The sequence below is a fragment of the Periplaneta americana genome, chromosome 9 (genome assembly GCF_040183065.1).
Source record: "Periplaneta americana isolate PAMFEO1 chromosome 9, P.americana_PAMFEO1_priV1, whole genome shotgun sequence".
NCBI classification, from domain to species: domain Eukaryota; kingdom Metazoa; phylum Arthropoda; class Insecta; order Blattodea; family Blattidae; genus Periplaneta; species Periplaneta americana.
In genome coordinates, this window is record NC_091125.1 from 94,893,370 (window position 1) to 94,913,777 (window position 20,408).

The 20,408-nt window shown below is 34.2% G+C and overlaps 1 protein-coding gene across 6 annotated transcripts in view; it reads right to left on the reverse strand.

The window, feature by feature from the left end:
* Positions 1–20,408, reverse strand: part of MFS16 (major facilitator superfamily transporter 16) — a 62,658-nt gene that overhangs the window by 10,354 nt on the left and 31,896 nt on the right. For 2 of the 6 annotated variants that reach the window (XM_069835383.1, XM_069835385.1), the window contains exons 8-10: positions 10,434–10,478; positions 5,812–5,910; positions 2,874–2,964 (exon numbers count right to left, since the gene is read on the reverse strand). In XM_069835383.1, the coding sequence (XP_069691484.1) occupies positions 2,874–2,964; positions 5,812–5,910; positions 10,434–10,478 (235 nt within the window). Of the gene's footprint in view, positions 1–2,873; positions 2,965–5,811; positions 5,914–10,433; positions 10,479–20,408 lie in introns of all 6 variants that reach the window. The other 4 variants (XM_069835384.1, XM_069835382.1, XM_069835388.1 and 1 more) reach the window with 3 other exon arrangements.

Consider the following 20,408-nt stretch of genomic DNA (forward strand, 5'->3'; position numbering starts at 1 on the left):
GTTGCTACTGCTTATTTTCTCTTTATGTGTAGGGAAGTTTTCCTGGGTCTTCAATGTCGCTTCATTGTTTAATTTAAAATTGAGCAATATTTTAATCTAAATCTAAACAGTTTATAAATGTAGTATTTCTCTGTCTCTCTCACTATTTCGTTAAGTCCTTTAAGTTTCAAAAATACTAATTGCATTTCATTGTGTTATATGTCAGAAATCTCTATAATCTCTCAAGAATAAATTGTTAATGTTAAAACAGGCATTAATTTTAAAATGTTAATATTGCTATGTGAAATATGATTAATATGAACAGGTAACTACCCTTTTGTGTAAAATTATCACATAAAGTCATTGTTAAGTGTCCTTTTTACATAAATTGCTTAAAATGTTTAAACGATAATGATATGAATACCCCACCTGTTTTTGTAGAGCTTCGAGACCATTTTTAAATGCATTTCACACAGTTTACAAATTGCACCACCCTGAGTACGATTGAGGTACAACAAATTATATTTAGTTTCCATTCAAAATAATTATTTAATTAACATAGTACTGGGTGTTCATTTCAAAGTGTGTCATGACGTCACTGTTGTTGGGTCATCGATTTGAAGCGAGTTTCAGTTTATATGTTAGAGAAGTTGCCTATTATTTAAGGTGTTCTTCAATCTGAACTTGAGAATGTGTACGGTATAACTTGAACGTTGTAGCAACAGATGGCGGTCTGTACGGTCTGTGTGCTACCATAACCTCTTTCGAACTGTGTTTTGCGCCGGCAAGTCGTACGCAGGGTATTTGTTATCATCGGTTGCATATGGTAACATTCCACAACACAAATCAAATGCTCCGTGTCCATGTTGACCGTCGAAGTTAATGTCAACAAATACGTAAGTAATCGTCTTAACCCTCTCCCCATATCTCGACAGTACGTATTTCCAAACAGTTCACATTCCTGCCACTACCGGCGTTACCGTACATATCGGCACGTACTCTTCAGAATGAACGGCGTACTTGCTAGCCAACTTCTCTGCCTCTTAGATTATACACCTGAGCTGCGGAAGTGTAGGAAGATTGAATTCTCTAGGCTCATCAGCTAGCCACATGACGGCATGCAGCGAGCCAAGACACATTTTGAACTGAACACCCAGTAGTATATAAACACAGTTCCAAGTCTTTCAGCGATATTCTTCAATAAAAACTGGCCTATATTTAACAATTTAGAAGTTTTTATTTTATAAGTAATCATTAATGTACTCTCATACGAAAGTTATTCTCTGATCAAACCCAGCATTTTTCTGGTCATTTCATATACTTTAATAATATTTAGTCATTTTTACAATTCATGTTAATGGCATATTATTCTCTAGTTTGTAGTCTTTCATTTTAGGAATATGTAATTTCCCCCACTTCCAAAACTTCAGGGTCATTTCACATGGAATGACACTTATCTATTTATAAATCTAGAGCATACAGGCATCTTACTCTTGAGAGTGTGCTAGTAGTGGTCTGAGCTCATTAGTATAATTCAGTCAGTATGATGATTGACAGGTGGTGCACTTTGAATTTAGTGTAAAGAAGGCCCACAGGCCTTTTAAGTTCTCCTGTGCCAATCACATTGTTTTCCAACAAAGTTCAAATACTGTTATGTTGCCACTTCATTCAGTTGTCAGTTGTATTTTTATACATTAATCCATAAATGTTCTAGACATCACAATAACAAAAGTAGACAACAAACACACATTCAAAGTATACAGAAAAACAACAACAACACACATACACAACACATCCAACCACCTCACATAACACAAACAAGCTGCATTCCGAACAATGGTACACAGACTACTCAACATACCAATGAACCAACAGAATTACAACGAAGAACTAAACACAATCAAATACACAGCACAAGAAAACGGATACAACCCCAACATAATAGACAACATAATACATAAGACAAAACAAAACAACAAAAAACAGAAGAATACAACACAAACACAAGAACACAAAAAATACATCATACTAACATACGAAAACAAAAAGATACATAAAATTGCAATCTCATTCAAGAAATTAAACTACAACATCGCATACAGAACAAATAACACTTTACAAAAACATCTCAACACACAAACAACACAAACAAATACAACCACACAGGCATATACAAACTCAAATGTAACACCTGAACAACTTCTACATAGGACAGACAGGCAGATCATTTCAAACACGTTACAAAGAACACATCACAGCCATAACAAAATTACAAAACACCTCCACATATGCAGAACACATCACAAATGCCAACCACACCTACAGAGACATCAACACAGACATGGAAATACTGCACATCCAATCAAAAAGCCAGAAACTCAACACACTAGAATATGAAATATACAGACACATGAAAACACACCCCAATGATATTCTCAACACACAACTCAATTTCAAAACACATACACTCTTTGACTCTACACTACGAATGCACCTACAGAGGAAACAAGAGGCGCCAAGAGCAACAACGACCAGGTCCAAAGATGAACGAAAATAGGTCGAAACATGTTAACAAGCTACGTTAATATTTAACACAAGAAAGTTCTTATCATACATATTCCGAAGTGATAGTGTTAAAAGTTGTGTAATCAAGATGTATAGATGCATTATAATGTCTTGCGATACTCCTTGTATAGGGCAAATATGGCAGCTACGCTACTCCTATTCCTAGAACATGTGCCAGTCACATGGAAACGTGACAATTTATTTTCATCTCAACTGTTGTCCATCATACTGACTCAACATTATTCAAAGAGCAGTCACTACTTGCAGTACCTGATCCTTTCTTATCACGGCAGAACAAACACAGTCAACAGATAAATCTCTGCACTTACTTGACGATTTGATGTAATGCGGAAGCCAATAAAGAAATGTGTAGCTCACAAGTTTTGCAAAAAACAGACTCAAGGAGTATTCTACAACACCCTGAAACAAAAAGGATGCAGGAAAACATAACACAAAGGGCAGCAATGACTATTATGTTAGGAAAACCAAATAATTTGGGAGTTAGAACATGTGAACAGGAACAGAGGGTCAATACTGTAGGACACATTTCTGGAAGAGGTTCTGCTATGCAGCTATTTGAAATTAATGGAAAGGAAGTTATTGAAAGATAATGGGCTGTCTTGGAATATACTAATACAGATTTCTAAACCATGGTAAACTTTGATAATTATTTTAATGCATTATGGAGTAGAACTGCATACTAATATGCCAGAGGAGACCATTACAAGGATAATATTAATGTATACGAGTGCCTGCAGTAATTAACAGGTAAACATTTATATTTTATAATGGAATAATATAACCTAATACAACTAATACAACATTAACTAAGATAATTGAGATGGGAAGGGCATGTAGCACATATGGACGAATTCAGAAATGCATATAGTGTGTTAGTTGGGAGGCCAGAGGGAAAAAGACCTTGGGGGAGATTGAAAAGTAAATGAGAGGGTGATATTACAATTAATTTGAGGGAGTTGGGATATAATAGTAAGGACTGGATTAATCTTGCTCAGGATAGGGATCAATGGCGGGCTTATATGAGGGTGGCAATAAACCTCCAGGTTCTCTGAAGTCATTTCTAAGTAAGTAAGTAAGTAAGTAATACAACATTAATTAGATGGCTTTTCACATTGGAAACCTGAGTTCAAATCCCGTGAGGCTAAATGGAATCTCTCATGGATGAAGGCAGTACTCGAGATGATTTTCCCGGGAATTTGCCATGAAACATAAATTCTCTATACTTCACAAAACCCTCATCACTAGTTCCATAACAACAGGAATCTACAGTACTGTGCTATCTTACATGGGATTCTTCTGACAAATGATCTACAGAAATGCAGGAATCAATGAAGTTGGCATCAATGCCTGAATATTTAAGTATGACACCACACAAGCAACAGAATAAAAACGAATTATATTGAAACGCACACACAGGTATTCTAAACTTAAATTTATGTAAGGAGTGGTTTATTTTGGAATCCCTTATAATCTGTCTAAAGCTTTGAAGGACCAGTGCGCCCTATTCTTTTCATATTTTCTTTCCTTATTCATCCAATACAGACTTCTGTGATTTTATGAGATGTTATCTTGCAGAAACATTATAGTGAAAACCGAATCTTTGGCCCACAGAACAGGAAAATTTTATAATAAAACGAACAGTTGACTACAATGTTCTCTAGGCAGAGTTTTTTTATATGACATGTATCAATAACACAGAATTTTTTATTTTATTTTCCTTTTAAAATGAGTCATATCAAGGATTTTAAACAAACTCACTTGAATCTGAATCCACAAACTTTGAAACCAATGACAAGAATGGCACCACTATACCACCACAAAATTATATACTATATTAACAAATCTTACATTAAAAACACACTTGTTTATTCACTCAAACATTAGATTTCAGAAACTAGTAAACATATATTATGGAAGTGTATTCCTTTATATTTCTTGCAAATTAGTAAGCATACATGTTTTAAGGAAAAGTATTCTTTAATTTCTTAACAAATAACTGGACAGAAATGATTACCATCTTCATTATCCGTTAGAATGACACATATGTTAATGGAATCCAAAGAAAGTACACTTTACTTTTTTCGTAACGGCTGCAAAAGGGTATATGTCAGATACAGGGGGGAGAGCCATTAATCCTTTCCATTGAAGGCTTTAAGGAACCAACCTGGACAAATACCCAATGTCCCATTCCTACCTTCCCGTGGTGCAGCTGTTAGTAAGCATAATTTTACGAGCTGAACTAAAGGGAGAGACTACTCATCAATCAGCACTGGTCAGCTTGATGAGTTAATGACTGAATTTGGTATAATTTTCCTCTATTCAATACCTAATTCCCTCTTTACTGTTTCCTATCCAGTCCTCTGACTGAACTCTTACTTTCTTCGACCCCGACGGCATTAGAGCATTCGAGACCTAGGGGTTCATTTCACTTTCCTTCCTCCTCTTTCTACTTTTCTGTTCCTAGTGCTGACCTGCTATGGCACTAAAATCGTCCTCCAGTGGCTTAAGGAAGGAAATCTGGTGATCAATAAGATCTCTCTAAGGTGAACAAAACTATAACAAAGCCAGTGCTATACTGACTACGCTACCCAGGCCGACTTGTCCTTTTGATGATTCTTTTAAAAAGCTCATAAGAAACATTGTGTTTTGTTTTAATTTTGACTTTTTAGGTCATTTCTTTGCTAATATGTTAGCTTCTCATTGCCATATGCTCCACGTGGACTGTAATCCATTGCAGTACTGGCACTAAATTTTTACTTCAATTTTGAATTAGCTTTATCATATTGTGAATTTCTTTTAGTAAATATCCAGACATTTCATAGACACTGTTTCAGCATAAATCAAGTAAAAGAAAACTTTTCAGGAGAAAAATCTGTTTGCACAAGAAAGTAAGGGACCAGGCAGACAGGCATACAAAAAGCATGACAAAAAACAATTTTTCATTATCAGGAATGAAGAAAACTTCAATTTCTGCGAAAACTTGTAGATTCCCTTTTTCTAGTACTACTATATGTTATAACTAGAGGACGGACCTGTGTGCAGTTAGAAAATGAAATAGGTTAGACTCCATGTGACGCGAACAGTAGCAACACAGTCCATGTGGAGGGACACCGCACACAGATCAGCCCTCTAGTTATAACATAGGGTTTATGAATAAACAGTGGCAGAAGGGAATGAAGTTATAGTATGCAAAAAAACATCGACAGGGAGCTTTTTTAAATCACAGACAGACTTCCTTGTGCTTACCGGTATTCTCAGAGCTCCAATGAAACCAATAGGCTGCTCAGACACTGGATGAGTACTGATGATGGGGCTGTCCTCCCTATAAGGCCTCCGTGTCAATTCCTGCTGAAATACCAAGTTGAAGCAAGTCAGTTCAAGAAAAACCAATGCTTGAACAAAGAAAATTGAGGAGCCTGTTCCCAAAACCTGCTACGTGTATTCATAACTTTACAAATAAAATGTCTGCATTTAGAGGTTTAAATAGTTTGATGACAAGTGTATATGAAGATTCTCATGTTTATATTATTAATGTTGAATAAGAACATCAGTACCAGTATATACTTTGAGTCTTTTAAATATGTAAAATAACATATATATTATTAGTATTTATGTAACCTAACAAGTCCAAAGATATCTTCTTACGTTTTGTAACGAAAATACAGTGCTTCTAGGTAGTATTACTATTATTTGATTATACAGAGTGAATCAAAAGTCTGAAACCATATAAATATCTTCCATATGCTTGATTTTCGATTACTGTAGGCGTTACCAGTATTTGTAAGACCAAATGCTCTACCAGTGACACATTAGATTCTAGCCCTCAGCTATCTCAAAAGCCGCCATTTTTAATGCAACTTTGAAATTTTAAATGGAAAGGGGGTCATGTAGGTACTCAGAATCATGTGAAGTTTTCTGAGAAAAACAATGGTGCAATCCATTTTGAGATCTCTCTAATCATTTTCAAGTTATTTAAAGACAACTTCATAATGACACAAACATTAGTTACTGCATCTACAGATATTTTGTGACATGGTATGGTACTAAGGGGACTTTGGAAAAGGTGTTTTTTATGCAATTCTGGTAATTAACTTTTTCTGCTTTACTGTTTGGTTAACCTGTGACAGTTTCAATACATTGTTGTGATTATTTAAAGGTTTCCTATAACAACTTTCTTGATTTTCGTGATGGCATTATCGAAAGAGGAAAGAATTGATATCATTCTTCATTCTGGTAGGTTAAGCCACAGAAATATTGCACCAGACTGGACGAACAGTTCCCTGGACATTGGATTGGTCGACGTGGACCAGTAGAATGGCCAGCCAGGTCTCTAGATTTAACATCCCTTGATTTTCTTTTTTGGGGTTACATAAAGAGCTTGGCAGGATGAAGAGAAAATTGAGTTTGGAATTTGATTAAATGAATGTAAAAAGTCTCTGACACTTCACTTTACAGTTGGGAGAAAACTCAGGAAGAAAAAATTCAACAGGCTATCAGTCTAAGCATGATTTCAACCATGCTAAAGTGCAGTCTTGGAGTACAAGTCCACCTCTCTAACCCCTGTAATGTAATTATCATTAAACCGGTTATTTACTGATGCTGAATAAACTGCGAGATTACAAAACATCAGTAGACGTTGTGATAAAGAAATGATTTTTCAGCAAGAAGACTGAGAATACACCATAGATTACCTGAATTCACCTAATAGTTGTGGAAAATCTCAGCAGAAACAACCAGCTAATTCGTCCAAGTGGGATTCGAACCCACACCGAGTAAAATCAGGATACTACAATCTACATACCCCAGAGCTAGCAGCAGCAATTGTAGTAGTAATATAGAGTGAGTCAAACCTAAGTTACTGACATTCTTATCAAGTTACGAGGTTGCAGGTTGCTTTTTGACAGGCATTGCATTGGGTTTTCCTTGTTAATTGTTTTCAATAAGACAGCTACACAATTCTGCTGGCACTCTGCATTGTCAATCTCATCAAGTCGTCTGAAATATAATGAGAAGAAATATTTTCAACCATAATTAGATATACAGTACAGCGTACAAGTTGAGTTTGCACTTCGAACAGCATTTCTTCTCATTGAGAATGGAACCTGTTTCTCGCCATTTATTTAATAATAATAATAATAATAATAATAATTTAAAACACATTTTTAATGGTTATGTAATCTCTTAGCAGAATTGTGGAGACTCGCATAAACTAACTCTTATGACTTCTTCTTTTCTTCTTCTTCTTCTTCTTCTTCTTCTTCTTCTTCTTCAGTAGATACAGTACGATTCTACAAGGAAAATGCGTTGTTATACTGTATATCTAACTATGGTTGAATATATTTCTCATTACAATAACTTATTAAAAGAGATTATCAATGTGAAGTGTCAGCAGAATTGTGTCGCTGACTTAGTGCAAACAGTTAAGAAGAAAAATCCACACAGTGTGCCTTGCACCAGGCTTAGAGAAAACTACTCAGAAAACCAAACATGCTACCCATCAAAAATGAACTTCCTGGCTCCGTAAGAATGATGCTCATTGTCGTCATTGTCATCATCCTCGTCGTCGTCGAAAATCTGATACACTGTTAATTAGACAAATCGAAGTCTTAACAACATGATTCTTCCAAGGATGGCGGGCGTCTGGTAATGTTTATTTTATTATTTTGAGTAACTGTGCCGTACTTGCAAGATATTCAGATGTTCTAATGCAGATTTTGGGACCACTGTTGTTTCTGAAATGATGTTAGGTCTGATGATTATATGTCAGAGGTTCCTCCATTTGTAAGATTTTAATATTTTTGTGGGTTATCATCATACTGGTGCAAAAAATGATTAAGGATTGTAAAGTGGATTGATAGTTTTATTTTATGATCTATTCAATGACCGACCTATCATAAGATTTGTCTCACACAACCTATACAACCAAGAGTCTCAATCGGGGAAAGCAAACACCAGATATGAACGAATATGTGGCACATTAGTATATTATTAATCTCTGAATACAGATATGTTGGTTTTTTTTTTATACACACACAATTTAATTTAAAAGTGGATTGTTAGCAGATTTAATGAACAAGATCCTCAATTTCAAATATTACGCTAATATTCACTCCCACAATTTGATATTGTCTGTCGATATTGATTGAAAAGAACTTTAAATTAAAAAAAAAAAAAGAAGAATAAGTTTTGCTGGGAGAGAAAAACCAATGTAGAACATTAATATAAATACATTTAAAGAAAGTTTTATACATTTAAAGGATAGCTACAAAACCTGGGAAGTATAAACCAATTACTATTGTAGAAAAAAAGTTTATATAACATGGTAAATATGGTACAATACTTAATTAAAATTAACTTCAATTATCTTTTGCCTTTTGATTTCACAAAATCTGAATATATTATGTCTTTTTAAACTTTAATAATATGAAACAACAGTTCCTAGACCTTTGTGTAGGTATTTAAAAAAATAAATTATATCTCCTTTTTCTTTTCTTTCTTCAACAATGGAAATTTTACCTCATTTCACTTTTCAAAATCAAGGTTTTTCTCTCTTCCTTGAAGTGACTATTACTATAGTTTCTTTACTGATAATATTGAATTACATTAAGAATACACACTTCCTACAATACATGAAAAAAATAGCTTTGATTATGATTTTGTGCTTTATTGAATACTTTCAATCTACTTTAATTTGATCACGATATTTAGTAAATAAGCATCTTTCATGATACTAATGTTACAGCTCCCTACCAGTCTCAAACATTCGAGAAGTATATGTGTCTGTAAGACCTAGTATACATAGTTAGATCCACTGGACCAAGTCCACCAGTACCTGTCACAGATGGGTAATTGTTGCAATTGCCCAAGACCACCAGATCCGTGAGCACAACACAGTGGCAGTACGATTTTACCCACAATTTCTTTTATGAATGATGGCCATTGAAGAAAAAGATAATGAAATAACAATAAAGTAAACTGGAGTACACCGAGAAAACCTGTCACAATTCACTACATATCTCACTTCGAGACTTACTGGGATTTGAACCCATATCTCAAACTTCTAAACTGCTGCACTTGCCATTTAATTACTGCTGCAACATCCCGATATGGCAACAATGATAAAAAGACATCAATGCACATCAAGGGGGGGGGGGGAACACACAAGAGCCCTAGTGAACACAATCCAAATACAAAATCAATGTTTGTGGTCACACAAGCACTATAACCAGAAAACTTGGTGCACTTGTCCCAATTTAATGCAACACCCACCACCTCCAACAGATGGAACATGCAGTGGATTTCCACATCAGAAAAACTTAAATGTAAAACTAATATTTTAGCAATTAATGACATTCTACCTTAATACAATGGGATAATCAGAATGCAATCTATTCCACTTCATTCTTCTTCATTTCGTTCTCAACTGAAGAAAGTACGATCTCAGACCTGAAATATTCCAGGCTTTTAATGTGTGAAAAGTATCTGAGTTCTGCAACCATATGAGATTAAATTCCTTCGAAACTACTTTATAGGTTTCATCCTCAGGGTAATATTATTCGAAAGCCTCAAGGATCGCCTGATGACCTGATATGACGATTTAAAAATATAAAATTATTAAATCATCCTAATGGCGGACTGTTGAACTACTATTCGAGATTGTTATTTCTAAATCTTATAGCCTACAATAACACAATAATATGGTACCAGAGCTATCCGGAGATGAAATCGAAATGGAAGTTGAAGATCTTGCCATAATTATTGAACAGGTAACATAATGATATCAGATTAAGTCGTGACAGAGACTTTACCTTGTTACAATACAGTTCTAGCAGTAAATGAAAGTAAGATGGCCATCACCATTCACTTACGTTGTTATGGCGGTTCCCATATTTCCAATGATGATAGGAATTTTCCTTTAGAAAACAAAAACACAAAGTAAATAAATAAAGATAAGAAGAAAATGCATTACAATCAAGGTAAAAAAAAAGAAAGAAAGAAAGAAAGAAAATAAACTGGAAATAAAGTAGTTTGAAGAAATCATCAACATGTAAAAGAATAAAAACCCTTTAAGGATTACAATAACCTAAGTAAGCACGTTTTCATCTATATACAAGAATAAAAACCTTTTAAGGATTACAATAACGTATATAAGCATATTTTGTCTGGGACACAGATACAAAAATATAATATTTTTACACTTAATTTATAACATAATTATACTACAGGAATTTGCTATAACAATAAAAATACTATTCTTGAAACATGCAAATGCGGAAAGTATACAATTATTACAACATAACATAAATATTTTATACACAAACATAGCACCAACCTACCATACACGCTAAGACTGAGATCCTATAATTCCTAATACTGGGATTCAGTTAATTTTTCTGAATATTGTTCTCTAATGGTGACTGAGGTGGTTGATTTGCATCATTCCTCTTACGCCCCAGTACAGTTCAGCAAGATATTTTCTTGCTTGCTGCTTGCTTATTGTTGTCGTCAAGCTTTTATTTAAATACATTTTCTCATACATTTTTGCATTCCATAACTATTTAGTTTCTTTATCTAGTAACCAATTTTACTTTCGTTTATATTTCATTTTCTTCAACCATTATTCAAAAGACACTATACAGGTACATTCAGAATTATAAACTTTCGTTGCTACCATGGTACACAGATGACATTTTTATAGTGCTGAAAAGTCGTGTATCTGGCTTCATTTGTAAAGTGTAAAATTTACGCATCTATTTAGTACAAATTTACATAGGAGCTTGTCATATATCATAACTGCTTCTAGTATTGTTTGCAATTTGTAAAAATTGGGATTTAAAATTTATATTGTATATATTCCACGTACATTTCTCTTTTAATTGTATCATTTACCTATTTATTTAATAATTAGAAAGTATTAGCTGTTTATGACATTGTATGGAAAATGACCAACAATAATGTGAAAATTAATGATGACTTCTGTTTTTCAAGCTGTGAAAGAAAAAGATGTAATATAAGTATTTACCCTCATGCTGTGCTAGGTGTACAAGCAGCCACAAAGGGAAGAATTATACAAAGGTAGTATCTTAAAAGCCTTTATAGGATTTTGTAAATATATATGACACTTCTTTCTAGATTTTCCTAATGCTTAGAATTTGATCAATTTTGCAAGGTTCTTCTTAAGAAGAAATTTTCGAGGAGAAATATACTTTTATAGGTAGTAAATCATTTCTCAATAACATACATTTTGAAACAATGTTCACACACTTTTACCTAACACTCCATATTAAGTAACATAAAAGAACAAAGGAAAAAATAATTTCAGTTGATTTTGAGTAAATCGTCATTCTATGTCATTTTTGTAATTAATTGCCAATTAATTCACGAATCCGAGGTGAATTAATTCGTGCATACTAACTGTTATTAAAATCCGTCCACTAATTTTGGAAAAATAGTTTTACACAGAAAGAGAGACAAGTACCAGGCAGAGACAGATGGTCAGATTATCAAATGACAGACAGTATGTCAGAAACCACTTTTTCGGGTCAGAGATTTCCATGCTAATCTTACATCACAATACTTTTTCTGTATGATTCATTAACATAAAGGTTTTAAAATCCATAAAAATAAATTGTTAATATTGATGATTCAGGAATTAAGACATTATAATATTCAATAAATACCGATAAATAAACAAATAAATAAACGAATGAATGAATGAATGAATCAATCAATCAATCAATCAACGAATGAATTAATAAATAGATTATTGCATATTATGAAGAATTATTACAGGCAGATTTATTACAGAATACAAAAAAAAAAAAAAAATTCATTTAACCACTTAAGTTTCACGAAGTGACAATGTGATAGTGCATCGTTAAGTACTAAATGTTATTAAAATATACATAAGCAATATGCCCCTTTCTTGCCTCTAAAAGAACTGTATTTTGAATGATTTTTACCATACTTATTATTGTAACAAAAAACATGAAGTCAAATACTTATTTTCTGAATTTAAATACTATTATAGTCACAATCATGCCATGGTATGAAAGAAAAATTTCACAACCTCGAGCGGGAATCGAACCTGCGACTTCTTGTTCTCCGGTCAGGCGCTCTACCACTGAGCTATCGAGTTCGTCTCACGCCAAAGGCTTGGAATTATCCTTTCATACTGGCGACTCTGTTATAGAGTACTGTCCATAGCGTCTGATCTAGTCAGCACTGCTTATGGCTTGAGAGAAACTTTACAAATGTAATCTTCATCTTTCATACCATGGCATAATTGTGACTATAATAGTATTTAAATTCATTAATATGTCACATCAACGGACGTGTATACGTCACCAAACATCGTAAGATGAAGATTACACTTATTTTCTTCCCACTTTGTTGCATCATATTGCTACAAACATTTATCAAGAAAAATAGTTTTTAGAATTCCGACATCTTGGCTTCATAAATTAAAAATCTCAAAATACTGGTATCAATGTAAGTGATTTATGTTGTACACTAATTATACTGACGAAACCTGCTAGATCTGTAAATATTTTTTGACTAATAAAGAAAGATCATTACTGTTATCGCTTTCATCAGTATTATTAGTCACCATTACTGTTATCATTATCATTGTTATGTTGTTATTATTATTATTATTATTATTATTATTATTATTATTATTCCACAGGGCAACAAATCTTCGGGACAAAAAAAAAAGGTTGACCAAGAATGACTCACTGAGACTGTAACAGGTCTTGGGTCTTATACTTGTTTGAATGGTGATAATATTAAGATTGTATTGTGAACTATGATACAAACAAAAATTCCAGTAACTTCACTGTAGCATTAAATTTTTGTTATTAGCACAATGTTTTTAATGGTTTAACTTATGCATAATTAGAAAAAATGGTTCATCTTACCTTTAAAAGATAAACTTGTAATAAACTGAAATTCCTCATGAAAATTTATGAACTGCGTACTTCACTGGTTGTATATTTAAATGGAGACAAATTATGTGGAAACTAGCAAAATAATTATATAGCATATGCACTGAAATAGATGCATGCATGTATACGCTCAATGACAGACAGAAGGACACCTGCAGACATACAACTTACATGTATACAAAGTGCATACTAATTGCTGGCTGTGAACACCCATCAGGACCTGATAGTAACTTAGTTTGGCTTTTCGAAGGTCAGACCCAGAATGGTTAGGCTTACATTAGTCCATTGTGCTCACTATGAATGTGATCACATTCCATGTGCGACAGGTGAAATTTGTGAATCCGATCTTGACAAATGGGCCATCCTGCCTCAGTCCTGACAGAGGTAGGTCTCATCCAAAGATAAGTATCTAGTAAACCAAAGAGCCTGCAGCCTGAAATCCTTCATGCATTAATATTGTACACCTGTACTAGCCCTAGGACTTCACCTCAGTCAATTTTTAATTACTGCAAATGATATGGGAAGGTGGGTATGTTTGTGAAACTATAGAGGAAAATGGGAGCACCCAAGAAAAACCCTCTACGTCTGCTTTGTCCACCATCATAAATTCCATCACAGCATGCTCAGGGATCAAACCCGAGCTGCATGAATAGAAGCTCAGCACTTCATCCACAGATATGGCTTATGTTTTATAGGGCACAGCATTGATGAAACTGAAAATAGAAGTACCTATTATTCTAATATCAGTAGTTAAGGAGATACTGAAGTAAAATAACCGCAATTAAATGGGCAATACAGTAAGTATAGTGGTCTAAAGAATGATATAATTATAGGAGTCAAAGCTCAAGACTCTTATTACCTGCAGTGTTTACAAAATTGTATGATGTGTTGTAATATGCACCCGATCTTGGGACAAGCAGGAATTATCGTATGTAGTAGAATGCATGGCAAGCAGACAGGACAGACAATTCTCAATAAAATGATATGCTGTATGATCAATGATCTGAGAAAATGTATAGGTTCATAACTTATTTACTGTATTTGCTCGCGCACTTTGTGCCACCGCGTATTTTACGCACCCTAAATTTTAAAGGATTATTTTGAACTTTAATTTTGCTCGGTGTATTTTCCGCACACATTTTACCTACAATTTTTTTTTCAGTGTAGTATGAATTTTCCTTCCCTAAATTCCATTGCCAATATTTGCATTCCACGGCATTGTTCATTGACCAGTACCCAACTCAACTACCTGCTTCACAAAGAAACCCTAAATAATGTTACTTCAACACTGATGCTTGTCCTTGTAAATTACTCCTAAGTTTTACTGTTAACTGTTTTACTGTTTAACAGACATCGAGCAGTTGTCACTGCAACATGAAGAATGCATTGATCAACCACCTATAAGCCTATAAATTCGTATAATGTGCTCAATTAAAGACTATCTATTGAGAATGCTACGTCTGCTATGTACTTTGCATTCATTATGGTTGTCATATACCCAATTTAATTATTTATAATTCAAGATTACCAGTAGTCTTAGGTGAGAAAAGTACTGTATTCTTAATTAGTTTACTATATACTTGAATAAAACCCAGACCAAGAAGTCTAATTAAAAAAAATTCGCATATTTTACGCACCCCAAATTTTCAAACAGCCAAAATAGATTAAAAAGTGCGCAAATTACGCGAGCAAATTCTTATTTTGATGTGGTATAATAAACACAGCATTCAGTATCCACTCTATATAACATTCTCATTATTTTAACACCTTCATCAGTGTTTCTCAAGCTTTGTGAAAGTAAGGATCATGGTGTGAACAAAGAAATTATTTAACTATTAGGCATACAACATATTTTTCTCAATTCTTATAAAGCCTCGTGTAAATACTTTCAATTATTACATTAAAAATTCCCTCACTTTAATTAAAGAGTTGCGACCTATGAAGCTACTTTTGAGAACCACTAGTTATCTGCAGACAACTGACTCTGAAACACTTACCTGGTTATGCATGTTTCGAGAACCAAATACATATGACAGTTACAAGAGTATTACGTGAAAATAAAGTTCTATAATAGGTGAGTCATTATAATTATATACATAGTATAAAGTATATATACAAGAGATTCTCTTTCACTTTCATTCTACTTGGCTGAAGCAGTTCAAGTCAAATGCTACACAAGCAAACAAGCATGAAGAGAGTCTAAGCAATTACAAAGCTATGTATGTACAGCACTTCAGGAAAATAAAATTAGTAAAATGCAGATTACACTTGTTTCCTCGTATATTTAATTAGCTATTGTGTTACGAAAGTGTGGATCAAATAAGCTGTGTAATGTCTTAATGCCCACTCCCACTTAGCGGAATAGAATCGAACAGAATTTCTCTTCACAATGTATTTAAATGAAAGATAGCAGAAAGCAGCGCATCGAATCAAAGCGAATCAAACAGAATTCAAGAGCTAGAATATTTATTCCAGAACAGAACTTCTTGTTTCGGGTATGATCGTAAGTTCTCGTGAAGCCTTCGTGAAAAAACAAATGAATCATAACCACTCTTGGTGGTTTAATTCATTTACTATTGAAAGTTATTGCTGAAATAGTATGTTTACAAAAATCACAATTTAATATGAACGAAGAAAAATTAATAAATCTTGTGTAGAATTATTCTCTTTTGTATGACAAAACACAAAATTACTGTTGGGTTCGATTCCACTAGATGTGAGTGGCAGTAGACTTTTTGTTTCGATTCGATTTGATTTTGCTACGTGGGAGCAGGCCTTTAATGGGAATAGCGAACTTCAGCCAATATCAAACATGTCCACGGAGTGTCATCCCACAAGTCTGCATGTGGATGGGATACATGGAGAGTGAAGGAAGCTTAAGAAGGAATGCCGAGAGTGAAGAGAAGAAAAAAATACATTAAGAGAAGATACGAAGAAATAACAAGATGGGAAGGTAGAGAAAAGCTGAAGGAAATAAAGAAGCAAGAGAAATGAAGGAGATGGGGATATTGAAGAGCAGCAGAAGAGCACAAGAAAGGGGGAAAAAGAAAACTGAAAAGATACGAAAATGATTAAAGTGGCGGGGAACCATTAGTGTAGCTCAAGACAGCTACGTGGACTCAAGGTCTGAAGCTGTGCACGAGCGCGAGTTCGAATCCCGCTTGGTTGATTACCTGGTTTGATCTCTTTGTTTGTTCTTTATCCCCAGAGGTTTTCCCTACTTGCATGGTGAATGTCAGGTAATCCCATGGAGAATCGTCTGATTCATCTCGTCAATATTACTCCCTATCCAGCAACGAGTACAATTACCTTCAGGTTACGGTGTGTTTGGAAGAGAGAAAAAAACAGCCGGAAGAAAATTACAAGGAGGAAGAAGAATAAGATTGGAAAAGTGTATGAGATCGAAGGTAGTGTGTAAGAGACCAGAGAAATAAGGACAGAGTGTAGAGGAATTAAAAAGAGATGAGGATAGGAGTTGGAGATGGAATGAGAATACTAGGAGAAGAGAATGGAATAAACAAAGAAGAAAAAAAGAAGAAAGAAAGGAAAGGTAGAGGAGTGGAGGAAGAAACAGAGCAATGGGATAGGAAGAAAGGGGAGAAGTGGAAAGAGGGCGAGTGATAGTAAAGAGGATGATGTGGTGAGGGAAAGTGTGAAGCAGGAAGGAAGTGGAAAAGATGATGTGGAGGTAGGAGAGAGCGGTGAAGAGAGAGGGCCAAAATAAAAGAAAAGGAATAAGGTAGATTAGAGGAGATTAATGATAAACAGGAAAAAAAAAAAAAAGAAAAAGATAAATTCAGAGGAGACAAAATATATAACACCAGTACATAAGGGGTATTGACTCTTTCATTGGGCAGTTTCAAGAATTTCGGTAAATAATTATGACTAAAGTTTGATCACCACATTCCACATATTCAAATAAATGCAGACGTTCCTAGATTAAATTAAGCATGAAGATAGATCTAAGTCTTTATAAAGGTCCTGAGCAATTGAAGAACTCTGTTATTAATGGAAAGAGGGGAAAGTTGTTGGAAATATATAGTTTTAAATCTAATATGCTTGAATTTTCAACATAGACTGTACCACTGAGGCTGTACACTGTATGAGCCTCAATGAGAACAGAAAATGCTGTTTTTCCATAGGGCATTTAAGTTATCACAATCATTACTGTACTGTATGGGTAAATTACGAATTGGCGACTATAAATAGCAGTGTTGCCAATACAAGTTCAAGAAAAACTGTCAGACATGAATGAAAGTTCTCTAAATTTCTATGCTTTCAATGTAAAGAAATGTTTCTTTGCCAGTGTGAGAAGTTAAAAAAACTGCCAAACCATACAGCAGTGATCCCCAACAGGCGACCTGAGGACCATGTGGCTCACCAAAGATTTAGTCCTGGCCCACAGAGCGAACAGTGAACAGAGAAAGATCAAGCAGTTACACAAACTAACTTTGTGTCCAAAAATAAGGAATTAGATAGAAGTCTTCCCACAATTTTCCAAATACTTTTTATTGGCAGAAGTGACTTGGTGGACATTTTAACGCCTTCACTGATAAATAGTATTTCTGTAAAGCAAAACCGTATTACCTCGGATATATCAAGATTAGGGCAACCAGACGTCCTGTTTTGTCAGGACTGTCCTTTTTCATGATCTATCCTGGTGTCCGACAAATTTTTAACAGAATGCCAAATGTCCCATTTTTCTTTCCAAACTTACAACAAAAACAAAGTTCAATTTATGAGATTTAATTTTTTCAAGTATTCTACTCCTATAATATGACAGATTATTATTTTTAAATACAGGTTTCTCAAGATGAAAAAATGCATACAGATTCGGAAAGTAAAACTCAGTTATTTTTATAATGTTTTCACAATAATTCACTTGATTACCACCAGATAGCACTCAATATCCTGAGTCTATAATAGTAATGTTCTATCACTATACGCAATGCATGAAATCCATGCAGAACTTAAAAATGCTAAATATGTTGTTCATGCAGCTAACCATAAAAGTTCAAAGTTAGTACCAGTTCTTGTATGATATTTCCATCCTGATCACGGTGTTAAGTGTAAAGTGATCTGTTTCCACAATATTTGTGGCGCTGATTTATTAGCTAATCACGTTCTAGACATTCTGAAGAAAAATAATTTAACTGATAAAGTTCTTGCTTTTTGTGCAGATAACTGCAATATGAATTTTGGAGGTTATAAGAGAGCTGGAAAGGACAATGTTTTTCATAAATTGAACAATGAACTTAAAATGAACATTGAAGGGATTGATTTTGCTGCACATGTGGTACAAAATGTTGTTCAGACAAGTGCAGATATTCTTCCCATTGATGTGGAAGCAATAGTTAACAAAATATTTCAATACTTCCACATTATACTACAAGGGTGGAAGATTTGACCCCCTCAAGGCATACTTCATGTTTCAGGACAGGTGCCCTACTTTAATGAAACAATTTTTTGAAAACCCACAGTCACTCCTTTGGCTTCACTTCATCCAAAGTCAGCTGAAAATATTTTCAAATTGAATTAAAAGATTAGAAAGAGCCAACATCTCAGCAACTGAAGCAGCCGAAGAATTAGATTTACTTAAAGTAAAGATTATCAATAGAAAATGTGTCAACTTAACAACTTCGCTTGTCAGTTCAATTTGAACCCAGGTAGAGAATGAAGGTTTTTCATAAAATCAAAATTTGAAGAAATAGCAAATTTATTTTATGATACTTTCATAGATTATTTTGAAAAGTGGGTTTCTCCATATGAACCTATGAAAACATTTAAAATTGGATGACACTGAAAAATGTTATATCCTGGGATGAAATTTCCAAATCTCTTAATGTTCTAAAAGCAATAGATTCAGGCTCATCAGTTCAGATAGATGTACATGAACTATTTGATGAAACTGTGCATGTGAACAATATTGTAACTTGCAAACTAGAAGAATGGAAAAGCAGTAATAATGAAGTACATAAAAAAATAGTGTGACGTTTTTGATGCACTTAAAAATGCATTTGTTCAGTTTAAAAACATAGAAGTTGTTATATGCTTTGTATTGGCTGTACCAGGCACAAATGCTGTTGTGGAAAGAATCTTGTCGATTATGAACAGCCTGTGGATTGATGAAAAGAAACGTTTCATAACTGAAACTGTACAAGCTATTATCACTGTTAAGACTCATTTTCAGGATCTCGGTTGTAAAGAGTTTTGCAATATGTTATTGAATAATCCTAAACTTTTGCAGGAGATAAAATCATCTGAAAAATATAAGGTTAAGAACAAAGTTTCTGATGTTGAAGGAACCAGTTCATGTTTAACAGATTAAAACTCTATGTTTATATGTGTGAAATAAATATAACTGTTGGTAGTTGTAAATGTTAAAATTTCATTCGTAAAAAGATTTTGATACAGTGTTGTTCCACTTCAACAATAAGACATGTTTTTAATGAATGATAGTCACTATTAAATAGTGTTATTTGATGATAGAATGAAGTCTCATTATAGTAATAAGTTGTCATTTTTAGAAGTGCTGTTAATGTGTTGCCGCTTGTGAATTACGGATTTAAATGGAGGCTTTCAGACACAGCTACAACCACAATAGTCGAGCTGCAGATGGTCTGAGTGGTTGGCTTCGCCACTGGTGGCGGCCACTAAAAGTGGTGCTTCTCGTCGCGATATGTAGAATTAAATGGTAGGTTTCAGACGGAGCCACAGCCAGGCCACTATTTTAGTGGTGCCTGAGTGGTATTGCTAACAGACGACTGTTGGGCCACCAATTCCCTACACCTACACTGTTCACGACAGTATACAAGCTATGTTACGACAGAAAAAATATAGAACAATAATAATAATATAACCATGGACTAGACAACTAAATAGTTGGACTAGTGCGAA